Consider the following 21,849-nt stretch of genomic DNA (forward strand, 5'->3'; position numbering starts at 1 on the left):
TCATCAGACAGTGACTTCGAACAACCGGAAAAGAAACAAAAAACAGCACTAAAAGCTGTTGCCACAAACGTTGAACCTATACGATCAACACTTTTCAAGGAATTTGATAAGAAAAAAAGAATTAGAATCAGGAACAGCCCAAAAAACCTTGCTGAATTCATGCAAGTGTTATCTGACGAACAGAAAGCAGAAGTAGATAACATGGGATTTGAAAGCATGAAGAACTTTGATATAACAAAAATACCAACTGATCTGGGATACTGGCTCACTAACAATTATGAACCTACAATCAACACACTGAATCTAGGTACACATAATGTAGTGATAACACCTAACCTAGTACAAGAAGTTCTTGGCATACCAATGGGTAAAGTGAAGGTTAAGGAGTTGAGTAAACCATCAATGAGTGATCCAGTTGTTGCAGAGTTTAGAAATCAATTTGAAATTGATGATGAACTGCCAAAAATGCATCATATTATTCATGTTGTGAAAGAACAGAAGGAGAGTGGAAGGCTATTTCAACTGAACTTTCTTGTAATGTTCAACTCAATAATGGCAGAGCTCACACACGGTGGCAACGTCAACATGAAATTCCTTACAACATTGCAACCTGATGTAGATATTAAGGATGTTGACTGGTGCAGCTACGTGATCGACTGCTTGAACAGAAAGACAACAAGCTGGTTCCAATCTAAAGCAGTACATTACATCGGACCGATAACATTTCAAGTGGTATGTTGTAGTTATCTAAAAATGATTTATATTTATTGTTTTTTATCAAACATAATAACAAAAACTAACTTGTAAATCAATCAGTTGGTTTATGCGCATGATACATACCAAAGAACAAATCCAACACAGAAGATGATACCAGCTGTAATGTATCATAAAAATGATACAATTAAAAAGCTTGGTCCGGTGGTGGAAAGCAATAAAAGAAAGAGAAGTGAAAAAGATGGGAAACCAGCACAGAAACTCACCTTGACAACACAAACACCTACTCAAAAGGTGGTGAAGAGTAAGAAGAAAACAAGTTTGAAAGCAGCAACAACTGGTGAAAAACGAAAGAATTTGAAGGTAAAACTGAAGATAAAGAAAAAAGCACCAGCTGAACAACCTCTATCCACATATCAACAAATCTCAAAGGAAACTGATGAAGCTAGAAATCATTACTTTAGTGACTTCCCAGAATCTCTAGACATTACACAAAGTTTGGACATTCCACAATCCCAGGAAAAACTCTCACAAATTCCACCTATAAATCCAACAAGTGGAGTGGTAATTTCTATTTTATTGTGTTTATCTGTAGTATTACTGAAAAAAGTGCTGGTTTAGATGGTTATTGAAAAAATGTGCTACTTTTATGACATTTGTTAAAAAATGTGTTACTTTTATGACATTTAGTGTTTGGAATGTTAAATTGTGCTAGTTTATACCTAGTATATGTTAGTTTAATGTTAGAATTTGGAATGTGAAATTGTGCTGATTTATGTGCTAAAGTGTGCTGGTTTAAATGGATTATAAAACTGTGCTAGTTTGAAATGTGCTACTTTTATTGTAAACTTTTATCATGTGTATGTAAAAATAAAAATGGAAAATGTGCTACTTTTACAATTTGTGCTACTTTATAAAAAGAATGTGCTACTTTTACAATTTGTGCTACTTTATAAAAAGAATGTGCTGGTTATCTTTTCAGGAATGGATTTGTCTGATAAAATCCAAAACAAAAGAGCTGGACATGCATGTCAAAGAAACACACGAAATGATTGCAGAATGTTTAACAAAGTACAAAGGTGAGGAGGTTGTGGATGCTGTGGATGAGTGGAGAAAAAGATTGGTAGTATATGGTGAAAAGTACAATTTCGAGAAGCAAGAATCAGAAGCAGGGAATGAAGAAAAGAAAAAAGGAGGAAGTGGAGAGAAGACAGAAGGAGGGAATGAAAAGGAAGAAGGGAATGAAGTTAAACTTACCCAATCACAAAAAAAAAAATGGTGGTCTCACAATTTGATTCAACTCCTTTCAGAATCACCAGTTCAATGTGGCCAGAGATTATAAAAGAAATAGAAAAGGCAGAACAGGTAGCAAGCAGCAAAAAAGATGGTGCTGATCATGGAGTTGGTGGTGAAGAAGAAAAGGATGCAGGTGGAGAAAAGGTTAAAGATGGTAAACCTGATGGGGAAACAACAAAGAAAGGAGGTGAAGATGCTAATAAACCACCAAAGGGAGAAAGTGACACTGCTGGTCAACCAGCAAAGAAAGAAGGAAATGAGGCTGCTGGTCAACCAGCACAGCAAGGAGAGGTTTTTAAAACACCAGAAAATGAAACCAAAAAAGACAGTGAAAAACAAGAATTCATAGGTGAAGAAGAAAAGGATGCAGGTGGAGAAAAGGTTAAAGATGGTAAACCTGATGGGGAAACAACAAAGAAAGGAGGTGAAGATGCTAATGAACCACCAAAGGGAGAAAGTGACACTGCTGGCCAACCAGCAAAGAAAGAAGGAAATGAGGCTGCTGGTCAACCAGCACAGCAAGGAGAGGTTTTTAAAACACCAGAAAAGGAACCCAAAAAAGACAATGAAAAACAAGAATTCATAGGTGAAGACCTAAACGCCGGAGACCAGAAGAAAAGCAAACGTACAACTCACCCTGCTAAACCTTTATGTTCACCATATATGCAGCGAGTTGTACAAATAAAAACAAAAACTGAAAAAATTGAAGTAAGGATAGCCGGATGGATGTTCTCGACAGTTGACGACCCCTGGTAAGTATAAAAACCAACAAAATCTTAATTGGATAAAAATAAGTATTTAAACTAATGTGTATTACAACAATGCAGGGTGTTTATATTTGAGACAGCATTTAACACAAACCTTTCAAGGGTATTTCTGGAGTCGCTTCACCCGAACTTATACATACATGTCCAAGTCCTAACAGCTTGGTCATTGGTACTAAACAGTGAAGAGGTCTACAGAAGCAAAGGTTCACCGGCAAGAGTTTTCTGCCCATGCAACATGCTGGTATGTTTTCTAATATGTGCTGGTTTTAATAACAGATTAGAAAAAGCACATTTAACAAAATGTGCTGGATTATTACACATTGTGCTGGTTTTGAAATATTAATGTTTTATTAATAGCTGGTTAGTCTAATATATGAAATGCTATTATTGTGCTGGTTCATAACACATTGTGCTGGTGCTGGTTTATAACACATTGTGCTGGTTTCTGTGCAGGGAGAAAACAACTTCAAACCAAAACTGAACAAAAAGACCTGCACACAAAATTTCAGAGAAAACATTGCCGCGACATTGATGACTACCGAGTTTGGAACTATTAGGAAAGTGGACATGTTGTTCATTCCAATACTACAACACAAGCACTACTACATTGTATGTTTTGATTTCAAGGGAGAAGCCATCAAGATTATAGACAACATGAAAGGGAAAGCAAAAGCACAAAAAATGGCACGTGCTAAAAGAGTGGTAATATATTGATGCCCATTAATTCTGTGCTGTTTATTTTAATTATATTTGTGATGCTTAGGGATTTTGATTTTGAAAATTTTCAAATTACAGAAAGAAATTGTATGTGATTACCTTGAAGTTGAATACCCAACAATGCACACAAAGATGTCGCCCTTGGAACCAGAAATAATGAAAATGTCGTGGCAAACGGAAAAGAACTTTGTAGATTGTGGTGTCTTTGCAATGAGACACATGGAGACATACACAGGGAATCATGTGAGCAAGAAGGAATGGGATAGTGGGCTGTCGAAAGAGTCACCGGAACAAGACAAAGAGTTGGTTGAACTGAGATACAAGTATTTAAGCAAAATACTTTTATCCGACATCAACTTAGCGAAAGGTGAAATGATGGAACTGTTAGAGAAGTATGAGAAGATGGAGCCTGAAAAGAAAGAGGAATGCAAGAAAAATGCGGAAACGAAAATCAATGACAGATTGAACCAGAAATATTGATTGTGTTGGTTGAACAATATAACATTAGTTTGGTAGTTGTCTGTAATATTTTGTGCTGGTTTAACAATTAATATGGTGCTGGTTTAACAATTACATTGTACTGCTTTAACAGTTATATTAGGAAAGTTAATTTTATGCTGGTTTTACAATTAATATTGTGCTGGTTTCACTATGACAATATGTGATGGTTTCATAGAAGAAGTTTAAAATTGTGCTGGTTTTATAATTGTGCTGGTTTTAAAGAACAAAGTTTAAAATTGTGCTAGTTTTAAAGAACAAAGTTTAAAATTGTGCTGGTTTTAAACAGTATATTGAATGTTGAAAAATCAAATTCTTGACAATTGCATTTACAAAATCAACAAAAACTAATAATGTGCTGGTTGAATGTTGTAAACATAATAAGAATACAAGAAATCCAAACTGAAATGAAAAAAATAACAAATCCAAATATCATGATTTCCAAGACACACGACTAACTGCTCTTCTGGGAATCAGCAATAGTAGTCTTCATCTTACAAGTCCGACTATTATGTCCATGACCTCCACATATCAAACAACCTCTAGTTTTAGTTTTCTTTGATATTCTTGAAGATGATACCTCACGAAAAGACTTTAAGCGTTTGTTTGAACCACACCCCTTGTTTCTAATACCACTAGGTGGAAGAATGGTAGCAGAAGACGATGAACATGGCTGATCAGCATGAAGAATATTAGCTAATCTTGCATTCTTGTCAAGTGATTCTGCAGGAAGGTCAGCAGAATCAACCTTCAACTTCGACTCGATCACTTGGTCTCTATACAACGATAACATGTCAATATTTGTAACAAGACGGTTAACAATATGTTCAGTTGCAGTCATTATCTCACGCACAATGCTGGAAGCACGTTCAACTTGATTACCAGCAGCATTTTGATCAAAACTCGAAACTTTTGTCTTTTTTGGAACAACATCTCTTGTCCAACGCCCCATAACATATTTTTTAGGGAACTCCTTTATACCACAAAGACGAAGAACACAAAAGGCATGCCTACATAGCAAACCATACTGCTCATATCGGTTGCAGCTGCATTTAATTACCATATCCTTAGGAGTAAAAAGAACCTACACAAATAACAAATGCTTATATTGTGCTAGTTTATAACAAAAGTGTGCTGGTTTATATATGTAAAATTCTAATTGTAAATATAAATCACTGTGCTACTTAAAATGTATTGTAAAAAGCAGAACATGTTTGTGCTACTAAAGGTATAAATAAATACCTCATGAAGGCCAGGAAGATTGACCTGTAGAATATAAAACTTAATTGAATCACCAACTTCTTCTTCACGCCTGCACATACAATTCTTGCAAGCAAGTCGAATTTCTTCTTGAACATCAAAAAATATCCCCCGAGTATAAATCTTTGCAGCTTCCAGTTCCAATTCATAATTGGTTTTCATGCGAGGTTGTGTGTATCTGGTATCATGATCACGTTTGCTGCGCTTAAACCTCTGAGATTCCATTGCAGTATCAAAATGGCTCAAAAACTCAACTAATGACAATTTTGTGTTGGTTAATTGACCAAAAAAATGATTTTCACTCTCAGACCTAGATGTTGTACGCATAAGACCGGACATATGTTCATGACGATAGTATGCAGGAATCCAATCTGATCTGAGGTTGTACATATCAGACAGCCAGCTGTTACTAGTAAGGTTGTACTTAATCATTAAATCACACCATTGTGTCTCAAACTGTGCTGGTTCAAGAGCATCAGTCCATACAACATCACATATATCTTCTTTAAAAACCTCATCTTGTGATAGCTCAGTACCAACCTATAACAAAAAAAAAAAATAATTAGTATATTAAAACAACAAACAAATCCTAAAATGTGCTGGTTTATATGTTAAAGTGTGCTAGTTGATGTATAAACTTAAACTATGATGCTTAAACTGTGATGGTTTAAAGAAAGTGTGCTGGTTTAAAAGTGTGCTGAGTTATATGCCAAAGTGTGCTGGTTTAAAAGTGTGCTGGTTTATATGCTAAAGTGTGCTGGTTTAAATGGATTGTTTAAAGTGTGCTGGTTTATATGCCAAAAGTGTGCTGGTTTAAGAAAGTTACCCTTTCAGAAACTTTGATCATTATATGCCACATACACAAACGATGTCTGGTATCTGGGAAAACATCTCGGATGGCAATTTTCATTGCAGCGTCCTGATCAGTCACAACCACCTTAGGTGCAACACCAAAAGCCTTCAAAAAACTTTGAAGAAGCCATTTATATGATTCAGCAGTTTCAGATGCTAACAAAGAACCAGCAAACGTGACATTGTGATGATGATTATCGATTCCAGTGAACGGAACAAATACCAAGTCATACCTAAAAATTGAATTGATTATATTACAACTGCTTGCTGAATTGTGCTAGTTTAATAAAAATATGAATAAATGATCTACAAAAAGTGAATAAAATACCTGTTCGTACGGAACGTAGCATCAAAAGACATAACATCCCCAAAGACCTCATAATTCAGTTTCATTTCTTCATCAGCCCAAAATAATCCAGCAAGAGCACCTTTTTCATCACAATAAAATTCACAAGAAAAATTCGGCAAATACAGCTTCTTCTTCATAAGACGTTGGACAGCCATATCCACATCAAACTCTCCAATGAACAAATTAATATCTCTTTTAAAATTTTTACAATCAGTAGACGTCACTCCAACCTTATCAAATCCACCACGAATCTTTCTCATAAGGTTGAATGCCCTAACTGGACCAATATTCATCTCAGAAAAATCAGAAAGCAGTTGCTCTTCAGTGAATGTCAACTTTCTAGACGAAGCTAAAAGATGATAATCCTCTTCATCAACAAAAGAATGATTATGCTCCTCAAATACATGAGAAATTCTATAAGTATTTTTTGGAGTTAAAGACAAACGGATGTGTGCCTTACATCCGGTACGTTTAGAAGGTCTCCTCCTTCGGTCATTTAACTTTTTATCAGCACCAACACTATCATTTACCGTGTCAACAGCACAGGATGTCGCTGAACCCTCTTTTGCACAAACAAAGTACTTTCTAATCACAACACCATTTTTTGAAGATTGAGTATGCTTTCGACCCTCAAACCCAGATAACTTAGCATACTTCTTATAGAAATTAAAGGCAGAATCAATTGACTGGAAATGCATACCAACTACAGGTTTGGAAGAATCTGGAACAACAGGAGTATAATACTGATTACCAGTAGTTGGACAGATACGAACTCCTGAACAAATCAAAAAACCAGAACAAATAAAAGATATCAGCACAAACTTTACAATAAACCAGCACAAAAAACAAGCACAACTTTACCAGACAAACTAGCACAAAATAAAGATATCAGCACAACTTTACAAACCTACACTTTAAAATATGATGTAATATAAAAAAACCAGCACAACTTCAAAAAACCAACACAACTTCAGAACTACACTTTTAAATAAAAACCAGCACAACTTAGATCAAAACTAAAAACCTAAAAAGTAGATGAAATTAAAACTAGAAGGTATTTTACCATCGACAGTAGTAGACATCATTAAAATAGAGGAGGATAAATCAGCAAATCAATGAATGAACAGAGGAGCTAGGGTTCCAGCAAATCGATGAAAACGATGAACGATTCAGCAGGATTGATCTCAATCTCGCAGGTACCGGCAAATCGATGAAAACGATCAACGATTCAGCAGGATTGAGATTGAGATTTGCGATTGATTTAGATGAAAACGATCTCGATGAAATTGGTAAGCTCAATGAATGAATGAATGAAAAATATGAAAGAAGGAATGAAAATCGTGTGATTAAAACTAAGTACAGATCTGTTTGAAATTTGCATTTTCCAATATTACCCTTTCATCTAAATTAATGAGATTGCCACATGTAAGCTCAAGATTGCTTCTTAGGAAACTTAGGGAAGATTAAATTCTTAGTTGAACCTCTACCGATAAATATAAAAGTAATAATTGATTCAAATAAATAATATTATAAATGAGAAGAAGATTAAACTAAATAATAATTATCTATAAGATATTAAACTAAATAATATTTAGCAGCAAGGTTATCTTATAATGAATTAGAAGAGATTAAACTAAAATAATAATTATTTATAAGAGATGCCATAATATAATGAGAAGTGTCCACAAAGTGGTTTCTTTTATTATATGTATAGATTACATAAATGAGATTTTTAAAGATATATTTTTTTTATTATTTGGTATGTAATTTTACATTTATTCAACCCGTGTAATAAACGAGGTTTCAAAAATATAATTTTTTTATTATTTGATATATAAAATTACATATATTCAACCCGTGTATTATACGGGGTTCTAACCTAGTTTCATATATCAGAAAATAAATAGACCCAAGTTGCTTCAAAGAACTTAACATAACTACATAAGCATCCAATGTCTTCTCTCAATCATGGCACTCTGTATCAAATAAACGATCAAGCAAGATGACAAGAACCTCACACAATTAAGTACGGTGAAACACCACCATATTGTTCCTTGCAATACATGTGGGTCTACATGACAAAACGCTATCCAACAACCATTGTAAATGCCCCATCTTTTTTAAGAACCTCTACCATTTATTATCTCTTAAAGACGTTACAATTTTCTTCTCCAAAAATAATCAGTCTTTCAAATCTCTCAAAGATCTCGGTCTTCCTATATTTCCACCACACATACCATTCCCCTTATATGGTTGTTGGATCATTTTTTTTTGTTGTCACACCCCGGCGGGTTGTGTGTGAGTCTATGACAAGGCGTATAAGATGATATGAAACTTTTTTTTTTAATGGCCAACAAACTCAATCCCGAGTACTCTCGGGGTACCATCTGGACAAACGGAGTACTCCGAGAGTAACCCGAGTCCACCAACAATTCCAAGGAAAACCCGGTAACCCACCCGCCCGTAGGCACGACGGTGAAATTACCGGTAAAACCCGTTTGGCTCAAGGATCCAACCTAGGTTTCCCTGGGTCTCCTATCATTGCCCACCAATGCCTCACTCTGCACCAAGTGGGAGTCGAACCTGCATCTCTCAAGAGAAATGCAAGCTCTCCACCACTTGATCTAGAGATCATTGGCTAGATGATATGAAACTAATGTGGGTTCTGGCCCAATCCATAAACGCATATATCTGAGGCTAGCAGTTTGTGGGTTCCGTTTACTTTTACAAGTTTGTATTTTCGTGTTGAAATTATATCTGGTATATCTTTCATTCATTGGGCTTGTATATTGTTTGTATCATTTGGTCTTATATCATTTTGGACTTGGGCTGATTGTTCTAATAAGTTGTTGGGCTGGTTGTTGTTAAGTTGTTATTGCTGTTACAGGTTCTCGAAATATCTAAAGGGGTTAAGTGTAACTTCAAGGGCTTAAGTGTAACTTCAAGGGCTGTGACTGATAGCTGTGCAACTTACAAGGACCAAAGTGAAATATCCTTATTTTCACTATATTTAAGTGATCTTGTTGATCAGCTTGTTTCATTATTGTACTTGTTCATCTTGTTCGCTCTGCTAGGGTTTCATCTTGTATACGAACAATCTCTCATCTGTATCTGAGAGATTGTTCTGGTAGTTTTGTATCTGTTGTTGATCATCATCTGTAGATGATCTTCTATTCTGTATCTGTATCATTTGTACTTTAGATCTTACTTTTGTAAGATCAGATCTTACTGTTTTTGTAAGATCTTTGGGTATTTGGGGGGCAAATCATTTTAGGGTTGGTTAAATAAGATTTTGTCACCTGTTTTGTCGCTATCTCTTCTGGTTTGTTGTTTTTAGTATTTCATATCATATATTTCTACATGGTATCAGAGTAAGTTTGCTCTTGATCCGTCTTATTTCCGCTGTTATTTGATCTGATTTGTTGTATTTTGTGTAGGTCTGCTTCAAGTTGCAGATCTGTGCTTATTGTGGTTAGATCTTCTGGATCTTGGGATATTGTTGGTGTTCAAACCCTAGCTAGGGTTTTCTTCACATCCTGTTGAAGAGCTGTGTTGGTCTCTAAACCCTCGAAGGTTTAGGGCAAACTGACCAGTCTTGGTACTTTTATTGGTTTGGAACATCAGATCTGGTTAGATCTGGTTGTTCTTGGATTACTTGCACCCGCTGTGAGATATTTCTAACTCCTCTCTTTACTTTTCTGTTGGTTGGATTAGTTGAAGTCGGGGTAGTGAGGACCGGCACTTGTTTGTTGATATCTGTTGTTATTTGTATTTGTTAGTTGTGTTTAGTTTAAGGCTCCTGAGTTAAGACATGTCCAGGCACCTGTGAGTGATGAACCTGGAGTCTTGACACTGACTCAGCTTCGCCTATTAGGGTTTGTTGTTGGTGTGTTTTTGATCTGTGGTCTTTGTTCTATTTTCTGTGTGTTTCTTATTTTGTCTTAATGGGTGATAAAGGTGATACTCCAGGGTCTTCTCAGACCCTGATTAGCAAGTTGGATATAGGAGACCCTTTGTTCTTGCATCCTAGTGATTCAAGTTCCTTAACCATAGTAGGCATAAAATTAAAAGGAACTGAGAACTATAGGGTTTGGTCTAGTGCTATGAAACTTGCTCTTGAAGCCAAAAATAAATTTGGCTTTATAGATGGTAAGTGTAAAAAGAATTCTGATGATGAAGTCTTAAGTAGTCAGTGGGACCGATGTAATTCTGTTGTTCTTAGTTGGTTGTTAAATTCTGTTTCTGAGGAACTATACTTAGGACAAGTGTTTTCTAAGTTAGCCTCAGAAGTTTGGATTGATTTAAAAGAAACTTATGACAAGGTTGATGGCTCTATAGTTTATGATTTATATAAAAAAATCAATTGCATTACTCAAAATGGAAGTTCTGTGTCTGAATATTATCATAAGTTGAATACCATGTGGAAACAGTTTGATGCTGTGCTTCAACTGCCCACATGTTCATGTCAGGCTGCAAAAGATTTTAATGACTTTTCTACTTTAATCAAACTAATGCAGTTTCTTATGGGTTTAGATGATGTTTATCAGCCTGTAAGAACTAACTTGTTAACTAGAGAGCCATTACCCTCTGTTAAAGTTGCTTTCTCAATCATTTCAAGGGAAGAATCACATAGAAATTCTAGTATTGGAAATAAAACACAAACTGTATCTTTTGTTTCTAAAACTAATCAGTCATTTGATCAAAAAAGGAAAGAGATTAGAGGTCCTAATCCAAATTTAAAATGTAATCACTGTAATAAGATTGGTCATACTATAGACAGATGTTTTGAATTAGTTGGATACCCTTCAAGTTTTAAAAAGAAACCTGGAGGTCAGACTGGTAGAACTTTTGTTAATACTAGGTCAAATGTATCATCTGTTCCTTCTGTGGCTCAGTTTTCTTCAGAGCAGGTTGCAAAATTGCTAAGTTTGTTGGGTGAAAAAGCTAGCACTGAGTCTCAATCTCCTAATATGGGAGGTGAGTCAAATTGTGTGTTTAGTTCTGTAAATAAGTTTGTGTGCTGTTCTAGTCTTATAAATTCTGGTTTTGATAATAATTGGATTTGTGATTCTGGTGCAAATCAGCATATGGTCAAAACAGACAAGAATATGTTTAACTGTATTGATGTGTCTGAATTTGACTTAACTGTTTCTCACCTGTTGTTAAAATGGTCACTGTTAGGTCTATTATAGCTGTTGCTGTGTATTTTGATTGGCCATTGTTTCAACTTGATGTTGATAATGCATTCTTACATGGTACTATTTCTGAGGATGTGTATATGAAATTGCCTCCTGGTTATTATTCAAAAAATGAAACTAAAGTTTGTAAGCTTGTTAAATCCTTATATGGATTAAAACAAGCTCCAAGGAAGTGGAATGAGAGGCTAACCACTGTGTTGTTAGATCTTGGTTTTGTGCAAAGTAAATGTGACCATTCTTTGTTTATTTACTTAAAAGATGGTATTACTGTTTACTTGCTGGTATATGTAGATGATATTGTAGTTACTGGAAATTCTGTTGATAAAATAAGTGAAGTTAAACACATTTTAAATGAAACATTTAAAATTAAGGATTTAGGTGTGCTAAAATATTTTCTTGGCATTGAAGTGCTTTATGATAAAAATGCTATTTGTCTTAGCCAAAGAAAATATTGTTTGGAACTTTTGAGTGAATTTGGTTATTTGGGGTGTAAACCTATTAATACTCCTATAGAGCAAAGTTATTTAGTGTCTTCCAAACTTGACAAAGATCAGAAGTTACTTACAAATATTTCTGGGTTTCAAAAACTGATTGGAAAGCTTATATACTTGTCTTTAACTAGACCAGATATAAGTTATACAGTTCAGTTTTTGAGCCAATTTATGCACAAGCCAAATGAAGTGCACTTACAGATGGCTTTCAGGTTGTTGAGATACTTGAAACAAAGTCCAGGAAAAGGACTAAGTTTCAAGAAGAGTGATAATCTAAATTTGCTGGGGTATGCTGATTCTGATTGGGGTAAATGTCTTTCTACTAGAAAGTCAGTTACTGGTTTTTGCATTTTTTTAGGGAATTGCCTTGTTTCTTGGAAAAGCAAGAAACAAGGTACTGTCTCTAGGTCATCTGCAGAGGCTGAATATCGTGCAATGTGTGCAGCTACTTGTGAGCTTATTTGGCTGAGAAATTTATTGTTTGAGTTGAATGTTAAATGCAATTTGCCAATGTTTTTGAACTGTGATAGTCAAGCTGCTATTTCAATAGCAGCTAATCCTGTCTTTCATGAAAGAACCAAGCACTTTGAGCTTGATTTACATTTCTTAAGAGAAAAGGTGGCAAATGGTGTTATTAGTACTGTTAAAGTTGACTCTGAAAGTCAACTTGCTGATTTTTTTACCAAAGGTCTTGGAATAGCTCAACATGAAGAATTTTGTAAAAAACTTCTTCTTGTTGATCTGTTTAAGCCAAATGAATGAAGGGGGGGTGTTGAAATTATATCTGGTATATCTTTCATTCATTGGGCTTGTATATTGTTTGTATCATTTGGTCTTATATCATTTTGGACTTGGGCTGATTGTTCTAATAAGTTGTTGGGCTGGTTGTTGTTAAGTTGTTATTGCTGTTACAGGTTCTCGAAATATCTAAAGGGGTTAAGTGTAACTTCAAGGGCTTAAGTGTAACTTCAAGGGCTGTGACTGATAGCTGTGCAACTTACAAGGACCAAAGTGAAATATCCTTATTTTCACTATATTTAAGTGATCTTGTTGATCAGCTTGTTTCATTATTGTACTTGTTCATCTTGTTCGCTCTGCTAGGGTTTCATCTTGTATACGAACAATCTCTCATCTGTATCTGAGAGATTGTTCTGGTAGTTTTGTATCTGTTGTTGATCATCATCTGTAGATGATCTTCTATTCTGTATCTGTATCATTTGTACTTTAGATCTTACTTTTGTAAGATCAGATCTTACTGTTTTTGTAAGATCTTTGGGTATTTGGGGGGCAAATCATTTTAGGGTTGGTTAAATAAGATTTTGTCACCTGTTTTGTCGCTATCTCTTCTGGTTTGTTGTTTTTAGTATTTCATATCATATATTTCTACATTTCGGTTGTAAATTGTTTCTAAAATTATTGATTAATAATCATGTTAAACGAGTTATGTTTGTGTCGACCAGTGAATGTTTTGTGTCCTACACTCCTACTATAATTTTTGGTACACTCCTACTATTTGTTTAGATTTTTCATGTTTTATTTCGGATTCAACCCACACGCTTCTCAAAATTACATAAACCTAAGAGGCTAACACCAGCCTAATTCCCACTAACTAAGACCATGGTTGCAAAAGTCGCTAGGCGCTCCCTAGTCGGATTCGGGAGTACTCGGGAAGTACTCGGGAGTATTCGGGAGTACTCGGAGAGTAATTGGCCTGGGAGAAGAGTACTCGTGCCTCGGCAACCTACCTTGTAGCGAGTACTCGGGGAGTACTCGGAGCCTAGGCGGGACTTTTACAAAAGACTATGGGGTATGGGGCGGGGTTGGAGCGTGGGTTGAAGAGAAACGCCCAAGTCACCACCTTGGGTGGGCTTGGGTTTGGGCGTGGCCCTTTGGGCGGGAGTTTAAGGCCGGGCGTGGGCATGCTAGCGATCCTATGTGGCCGGCTCTTATTGGCTTGTTAGCTAGGGCATAGCGGGTCATGTTTAAATTTTAAAATATAACCGTTGGCCAAGCCAAGCCACGCCCCGCCATACCCCATGGACACGTCACTCACCAGCGAAGGGCTCCAACTCCACGTGTTAACCCATGCCCTAAACCCCCGCCCCACCATACCTCATGATGTAAAGGGCTTTGGTATAGTTAAATGACATTTTATCTATGACACCGATTTCGTGTTCCATTATGGGCAAATAAGAGTAGGAAGAAATTGATGTTAAGAAAATTGAAGGCATATTAAATTACATTGTAAATCACACGCCAATCATAGACCATACTTTAAAAACAAGATCATATATATTGACTATTAATTTTCAGATAATAATAAAAAACTTTCGGGCCTCGAGACAAAAAAGTTATGCCGCTTTCTATAATATAAACTTATCATTTTATATATAAAAAACCAAGATACAACGATAATTGATTAATTGTTATAAAATAAACAAAACAATACTAGTGTAGCTAAATGATCAAACTACGTTACTTAAGCAGATCGTGAGGCTCTCCTAGCGTTTTTGGAAGCAAAGCTCTCGATCAAGTCTTTATATTCCATAATTTCTAATTTCGTTTTAAAGAGATATCATCGCCAATCCATTAAGTCTTTCTTGGGACAGTGACGATCGCAAATAAGACTTCAATAATTTCAATTTAGAAAAACTTCTCTCTGTCGATGCCACTGTTACCGGAAGTGTCAAAAGCACATGATATGCATTTATAGCATTAGGACAATGACCGAGCCGCATGATATCATTTAAAGCATCAATAGGGCTAACAATGTGACTCGGTAAGAAGGTCCTAATCAACTTCAACTCCAAATAAAGTTCTTTAGCATCAACGTCCGATTCTTATTTATATTTCAATGCCTTTTGAAGACGATAACAACGAGCCTTAAGATCCTTTTCATCAAGTGTCTTCAACTTTTTAGGAAACAAAAACCCAATTTTTTTTTTCAAATTTTTGGTATTGAGAGAATCTTGTTTCAAGAGAACTTATAGCTTGATCAACAATACATAGAAAGTAGTTGACTTTAAAATCATCATCAAGTGAAAATATAACTTCTTCTATACTTGAATTCGCATCAAACTGTTTTTTCCTATGTATCACACGTTGTTTAGGGAATTCCGAATTAATACCTAATTCATTGGCAATTTCTATAGCTTCATAATCGCCTTAGAAAACCCCACTTCTCTATAATTTTTGAAGTATTTAATCAATTTGTCCACTTCATCAATAGCAACATCAAGAACCACATCCTTTGATTGTAACTTTTTGCTCACCACATTCACATTTGATAATATTTCATACCAAATGATGATTTGTACCAAAAATTCATAGTCACCAACCTCATGCTTTTCAAGTGATTAGCTTCGTTTTGAATTTTAGGATCTTTATCTGAGTCACTAACTTCTTTCAAAGCTTTTCTCACTTCAACAAGTTGAGTTCTAACAGGCTTAATACTATCTACATGACTTTCCCAATGAGTGATAGACAATGATTTAAGAGGCAATCCTTTAACATTGTCTTTTAAAATTTGCCACCTATTAATAGAATTGGCAAAGATGGTATATGTAACGCTTCGCATTTTCTGAACTTTCCTTATTTAGAAAGTATAGTCGAAACTCTATTTTTAGAAACTATTATCCATATTCTATCCCAAATTTGTAATTTAGGACTTTGATCGTAACGAAATCTCCTATTTTATGCATACATGTTTTACACACAACCAATCGTTAAATACGTGATTCTTGCAAACCTATACTTGTTATACATTCGAAACGCTATACACGCATTCAGGATACATGAATTATACTTACCGACGCTTTCCGTACTCAAAACATGTTAAAACCTGAAGTTTAGGCCTAAAATGATAAACAAATAAGAGTTTGGGGGCCAAATTATGAAAAACAAAACTTGGACTAACAAAGAAGGGCGCTGCGTTGCACGACCCCCTCCCTTCTTTTGCTTCGGGTGACGCCACAGAGTCAATCCGTAGCGAGTTGTTTGCTGCATACGGGTTTGCTGAGGCGTGTGTGGGTTTACATAAACGTTTTAATTTTATTTATAAAATTTCAAAGACGTTAATTTTGTTTATTTCATTTTATAGAGTTTCGAAAACACATACTAGTGATGACATTGCCCTTACCCCTATTGCTATCGTCTTTACTACCCTTATCATTAAAGCAATGATGCCCTTTAAAACCCTCAACAATGGTGCCTTTAATTAAGGATGCAAGTTTGTATTGGTTTTGGTGATGAGGTGGATCCAAACTAAAAAAAAAAAAAACTTTTATTAAAATAATGTGTTTAGTAGTAGGTGATGAGGTAGAATTTAGAAGAGTAATGGTATTTGTAGGGTTGGATATGAAATAAAACTTTTAAAGATTTGTAAGGATATAATGTAGTTCATGATGGTCACAGCTAAGGGCGCTCGTAGCATTGGGGATCAAGTAACATTTGCAAACTATATTTTGATCAAAGTCTCAATATCACAAAAACAAAGCAAGAGAATAGTAAGAGCATTCACAATGGACCCCTTATATTTATGTGAGTGAATTGGTTATATTATAAGGAATGATTGTGAGTGGTTTTTGAGTGGTTGTGACTGGATGAGAGAGAAAATATATGGAAATGTTACTGTTCATTTCTGAATATATGGGAAACACGGTTCACCTCTTATAATTTTTTAAATTTTTTTAAAGGTGGTTGTGAGTGGAGGAGAGAGAACATGTAATAACTAGTTTAATACCCGTCCGATGGACGGGTAGTTTAAAGTCATTATGATATAAATGTTTTTAGTTGAATCGTAAACAAAAGCATTATTTTAATGTTTAATACATGCAATATTGCAATAGACGGGTGTATATGAATATTTGCATACTCTGAATTTGTTTCTCTTGTAATGCAAAATTTGCCCATCTAACAAAGATATTGATCCAGAATTATAAACTTTCCCCACAAATGAAAAGAACATAAGTAAATATTTAAATAAATTTAAGTTCATGATCAGATCTCCACTACTCCACACCATAACATTTGTGATGTAACCAACAAAAGTAGAAAACCTTGTCATTAAGAAGCTCAAATTTTATGAATTTAATTTAGTCGAGAGAAGTTCACCTAAAACAGGAGACATAAATGCAATGATCATAGGAGCACATGTAAGAAGATAGAAAATGTCATCAATGCTGGTTTGTTATCTCACTTACTGATGCTCTTTTTACTTTCATGACAATCTTGAGAACTTGTTAAAGTTTACCGGTAGATACAAAGAAAGATGGTTATTGAAAAGTAAGAATGTAATGATTTTGTATACAACTTATTGTTACCGGTGCATTGGTGCTTGAAGATATACATATTTTCTACATATATCAATGGTAGTCACAAAAAGAAATGATCACATCTAACCATCAAATTAAAGCCTTGACAACAGAAATAACCATTGTTGGCAACTTAAGAGGCTCATTTTGACCCACTCTGTTTAGCCTGTAACTAACCAAAACGGGATGATCCGTCATTTTTTTATTCTATGATAAATAATACAAAACTAAGCTATTTCTCCCAAAAGTCTCTTGAAGCTCAGATGCCATAAAAATTTGAACCAAACCAGTTTGGCCCGCCTATCGAATCAAAAGCACTCATTTGACAAAACCTATTTGCCCCGTTACAAAATAGGCCATGTCAAATTGGGCTAAGCCGTACTGCATACACGTCATCTTTCTAATCTTTTATACGTATTTAATGCGATAATATAAGTACGAAAAATAAGATTACTTTAGGGGTGGAAATTCTTGGCACGGCCTAAAACACAACCCAAACATGACACAAAATTAATCAGTTTTTGGCCTGGCAAACTTGACCCGTTAAAAAATAGGGCGTGTTAGGATTGACCCGTTTAAAAACGGGTCGCATTCAAGTTGACCTATTTCATAAAATGGGTTGATCCGTTAATCCATTTTAGTATGTATTTTTTTAATAAATTAAACTTGACATCCTTCCAAAATCTGAGGACATTTATTGCTAACTCCAGGTCCCAACTACAATACACATGTTTTTTAAATTTTCTATTTCCAACTTGCAATCAAGTTCGAGTCTTTCATCATCAAACTCTTTGATCATCATATCCCTGTCAAGACTCTTCATGTTCAATCAACTCTTATTATTATTGATGATTAAGTTCTTATCATTTTACCAATAAAAAATGTTAAATGCTTCATAACTGTTATGATAGTCCATAGTTTTAAACGAGATCTGATTCTCAAAACAAAGGCATCTTATTAAACAATGAGTCTGATCCTCAAATAACTTTCATGTTATGGTAATAGCAAATGAAATGCTTAATTATTATTTGTAATAAATTGATAACAACCTCATGTGAATAATTATTAGGGCATGTGTATGATTCTCAAAATCCAAAGGAATTCTAGTAAAACAGGTTAAACGGGTCATGTTCAGGGTGACCGGGGTTTACGTGTGTCTGAGTAAGGTTTAAAATACTGATGCAGCGTGTGATACGATAAACGAAGATCAACACGTTGATTCTACGAATACCCGTGTGTCTCTTTCCCAACCCCCAAATTGCAACCCAAAGGCCACGGAATTTGAAGTGAAAAATAACTTTTCTCAAAATTCAAGTCTGATTGTTTCATTCACTAAAGGGACATATAAATAATGACAGAAATTCGAAACGGGCCTAAAAAAGACAACGGGCCAAACACAAGCCCAAAAACAAAATGCCCAAAATACTTGAAAAAACATAAAAATGGAAAAAACTAATAGAAATAAGCGTTTTTTCGGCCCGGACGATGACCCAAACCGCCGTAGGCCGTTTGCAGCAAGATAGAGCTCGTTCTCCCGTTCGTTTTGACTGGTCACACGCCCCAAACGGACCTCCGTAGCCCAAGTTAGGGCCATTTTAGTGAAGACCCTTTTCTTACGCGGTCTTGGGCCTCCAAGTACAAAATAGCCCGTTCCTCCACACTTGGGCCCACATCAAATACTTAGCATGAATGATAATGTTGGTCGTATTCGGGTTGCACAATTCAACCCACTAACTCACAACCCGACATAATTGACACCCCTAACTGTAATAATCTAAATCTTTGAACAAAGAATGTACAATTTTGTATGCAATAAACTACAGGCTTTAGGTGACCAGCTAGACAGGACAACCCGAATCGACCCATTCAAAAGTAAATGGGCCAAAATGACCACCCCATATAAAGAAGCCATACCACAAACATGTGAACAAAAGGAAAACATACCGGACATGCCAGGGGCCAGCTTTGAGGCAACCAGAGGTCAACTTGAGTGCTCCACATTCATCAGAACATCAATACCTTGACCACCAGCTGCAAAATCAACAAACCACAAAAACTAAGAACTAAATTTAGACAACAATAAACCACCAGCAATATACTTATAGTTCTCAATTCAAAATTCTTCTGATGTTCGCTCACTGGCTTATATCTATGTGTTTTGTACCCATTTTCAAGATGCGTATATAAGTATATGCATTTGAATTTGATTCTTAAATTTATCACTATAGATGGACCAAGATTTGTATAGATTTCATGTTGTTCATGGTGCGGGTGGGTTTAGAATCTTAAGCGTGGTTTTGCTTCATTTTAGGGGTTAATGGGATTCCTCTAGTAAGGTTTAAAGCCAGCAAATAAACATTAGTACTTTGCCTGTGCCTGTTGCATGCTCATATCTGTCCAGCAGCACCAACAATCACTTCAAATTATATCCATAAAACTGTCAAAATTCAAATAATATTCAACATAACAATGAATGGCACTTTTAAACTAACCAGTGACAACCTCAAGGCTGCAGTATGGCAATCAAACTTTGGATTAGCCCCTTGGATACCCGCGATTTTCCCCTTTTGTAAGTACCAACACACATTTTCCAATTTTACTATATTTTTTAACATAAAAAATCCATGATTAGCCCTTTAGACACCCACTGCATGTAGCTTTCCTCCTACCATAAAAGTAGAAAAATGCACCTCAAAAATTTGTAAAAGCTAAAATAACCATGAGTCTAGTTCTTAAGCACAATATAATTATTCGAACTGTTAAAATAAGAATGCCCTTACTATACTTATGATAACATCATCAAAAATCTAGTGCACAAATAAAGCATTCTCCATATTATTAAAAAAAACGTAACAAAAACCAAACGAAAGTAGAAAAATGCACCTAAAAAATTAAGAGAAAAGAAAATATTCTAAAAGTTAGGAGCAACACCCGAGGGAAGAATCCACTTCAACGGCTTGTGCATTTGTAGGAGTATTCAGCAAAGTAAATCGCAACAAAAGTGATGATAGTATTACACCATTGAGGTTTAACATAAAGGAATAAAGGATAAAATAGAAACTCAAATTTCGTATATAAGCAATCCGTCATTCCTTTTTTCCAAAGCCCACTACTGCAAAAGAAAGAAACATTTAGGTCAATTTCCAATTGAAAAGAATTTAAAGTCAATTAAAACTCATACTAGTCAATCATGAGGATATACAAGTTCGATTTTTAAATACTAACTTTACTTTGTATTTTTTTCCAATTAGGTTAAAAGGGGGTGGGGGGTGTTTGGTGAAGACGCAAAGTTCACTGGAGAAGCAAAATTCGTTAATATGGACTCCGGAATCCCGCATCTAAGCCACATAGCAAGTATATGAGCGTATTAGATGAGCAAAAAAAACCCTAAATCAACAGAGATGAAGAAATCAAGTCAACAAAGAACATTACCTGACGAAGAGATGAACACTACTTGTTGCAATCAATCCATATGACCATATCTCCGGTGGTGGTTAGGATAGGAGCGTTGTAACTACGGTGATATGGGGAGCAGGGGTTAGTATCGATCGAACTGGGTTGAGGAGGTGAATGTCGCGTCTAAGGGAGTGAGGACGAATTTTCTTTTATTCAGTAACTCACTTACCCACTTTTGCCTTTTGATTTGTTGATGCAGGTTGTGGAGATGGATGTTAGTTTTATGGGTGAGGAGGAGATGGCCGCCTGAAAGCACGGAAGGTGGAGAATGTGGGGCAAAACATGGGAGTTTTTTAACTGGCAACAAAACTGACGATAACCGGTGATAACCGTTGTTGTAGCAGTTAGAAAACAGAGTTTAAATGGTCATGATTTCATCTCAGCAAGATCTAAGGGTCAAGAATGATTGAAGAGTTAGTTAGACTTAATGGGTTCCATATATATATATATATATAATAAAGATATAAAAATATTATTTAATTGAACATGAGAAAGAAAAGCTAGTGATTTTAGTATAGTTGTATGGATATATATATATATATATATATATATATATATATATATATATATATATATATATATATATATAGGGGGAGGTTCATTTGAGAAGAAAATTAAATTGAGAAGAAAAAGAATAAAGGGTACAATTGTAAAACATTAAATAGTTTTCTCTCATCTCATTTAATATTCTTTTTGACTAATTAATTAGTCATAAAGATCATCATCCTCCACACTAAAATTTTTGCCTATACACATCAAAATTTATCCTACACGTTTTTTTAATTTATCCTACACATATTGAAATTTATCCTACACAACTCGTAATTCATCCTGCACACCTCATAATTTATCCTAGACCTTAAATTAATTTTTTTCTTCTTTGAAAAGATATATATTTTTTTTTGAAAATAAGTTACAAATTTAATTTAGTTAGCTATT

The 21,849-nt window shown here is 35.1% G+C and overlaps 2 protein-coding genes and 1 long non-coding RNA gene across 9 annotated transcripts; 1 reads left to right on the forward strand and 2 right to left on the reverse strand.

The window, feature by feature from the left end:
- Positions 1-4,327: 4,327 nt before the first annotated feature.
- LOC110933826 (protein FAR1-RELATED SEQUENCE 5-like) lies at positions 4,328-7,649 on the reverse strand. Its single transcript, XM_035980125.1, has 5 exons — positions 7,517-7,649; positions 6,433-7,228; positions 6,079-6,337; positions 5,235-5,792; positions 4,328-5,076 (listed from the first exon to the last, which is right to left on the reverse strand). The coding sequence occupies exons 1-5, from the start codon at positions 7,536-7,538 to the stop codon at positions 4,447-4,449; spliced, it is 2,265 nt and encodes a 754-aa protein (XP_035836018.1). The 5' UTR covers positions 7,539-7,649; the 3' UTR covers positions 4,328-4,446.
- Positions 7,650-11,620: 3,971 nt separating this feature from the next.
- LOC110933825 (uncharacterized mitochondrial protein AtMg00810-like) lies at positions 11,621-13,480 on the forward strand. Its single transcript, XM_022177030.2, has one exon. The coding sequence runs from the start codon at positions 11,621-11,623 to the stop codon at positions 12,902-12,904; it is 1,284 nt and encodes a 427-aa protein (XP_022032722.1). The 3' UTR covers positions 12,905-13,480.
- A 3,440-nt stretch (positions 13,481-16,920) lies between these two features.
- Positions 16,921-21,279, reverse strand: LOC110937124. 7 transcript variants are annotated; one of them, XR_004871083.1, is made up of 4 exons: positions 20,887-21,279; positions 20,680-20,792; positions 19,399-20,566; positions 16,921-17,254 (listed from the first exon to the last, which is right to left on the reverse strand). It is a non-coding gene; the product is annotated as an uncharacterized LOC110937124 (long non-coding RNA). The 7 variants fall into 7 exon arrangements; XR_002590542.2 differs by lacking the exon at positions 16,921-17,254 and adding an exon at positions 17,266-17,620; XR_004871082.1 differs by lacking the exon at positions 16,921-17,254 and adding an exon at positions 17,266-17,626.
- Positions 21,280-21,849: the final 570 nt, after the last annotated feature.

The sequence above is a fragment of the Helianthus annuus genome, chromosome 11 (genome assembly GCF_002127325.2).
Source record: "Helianthus annuus cultivar XRQ/B chromosome 11, HanXRQr2.0-SUNRISE, whole genome shotgun sequence".
NCBI classification, from domain to species: Eukaryota; Viridiplantae; Streptophyta; class Magnoliopsida; order Asterales; family Asteraceae; genus Helianthus; species Helianthus annuus.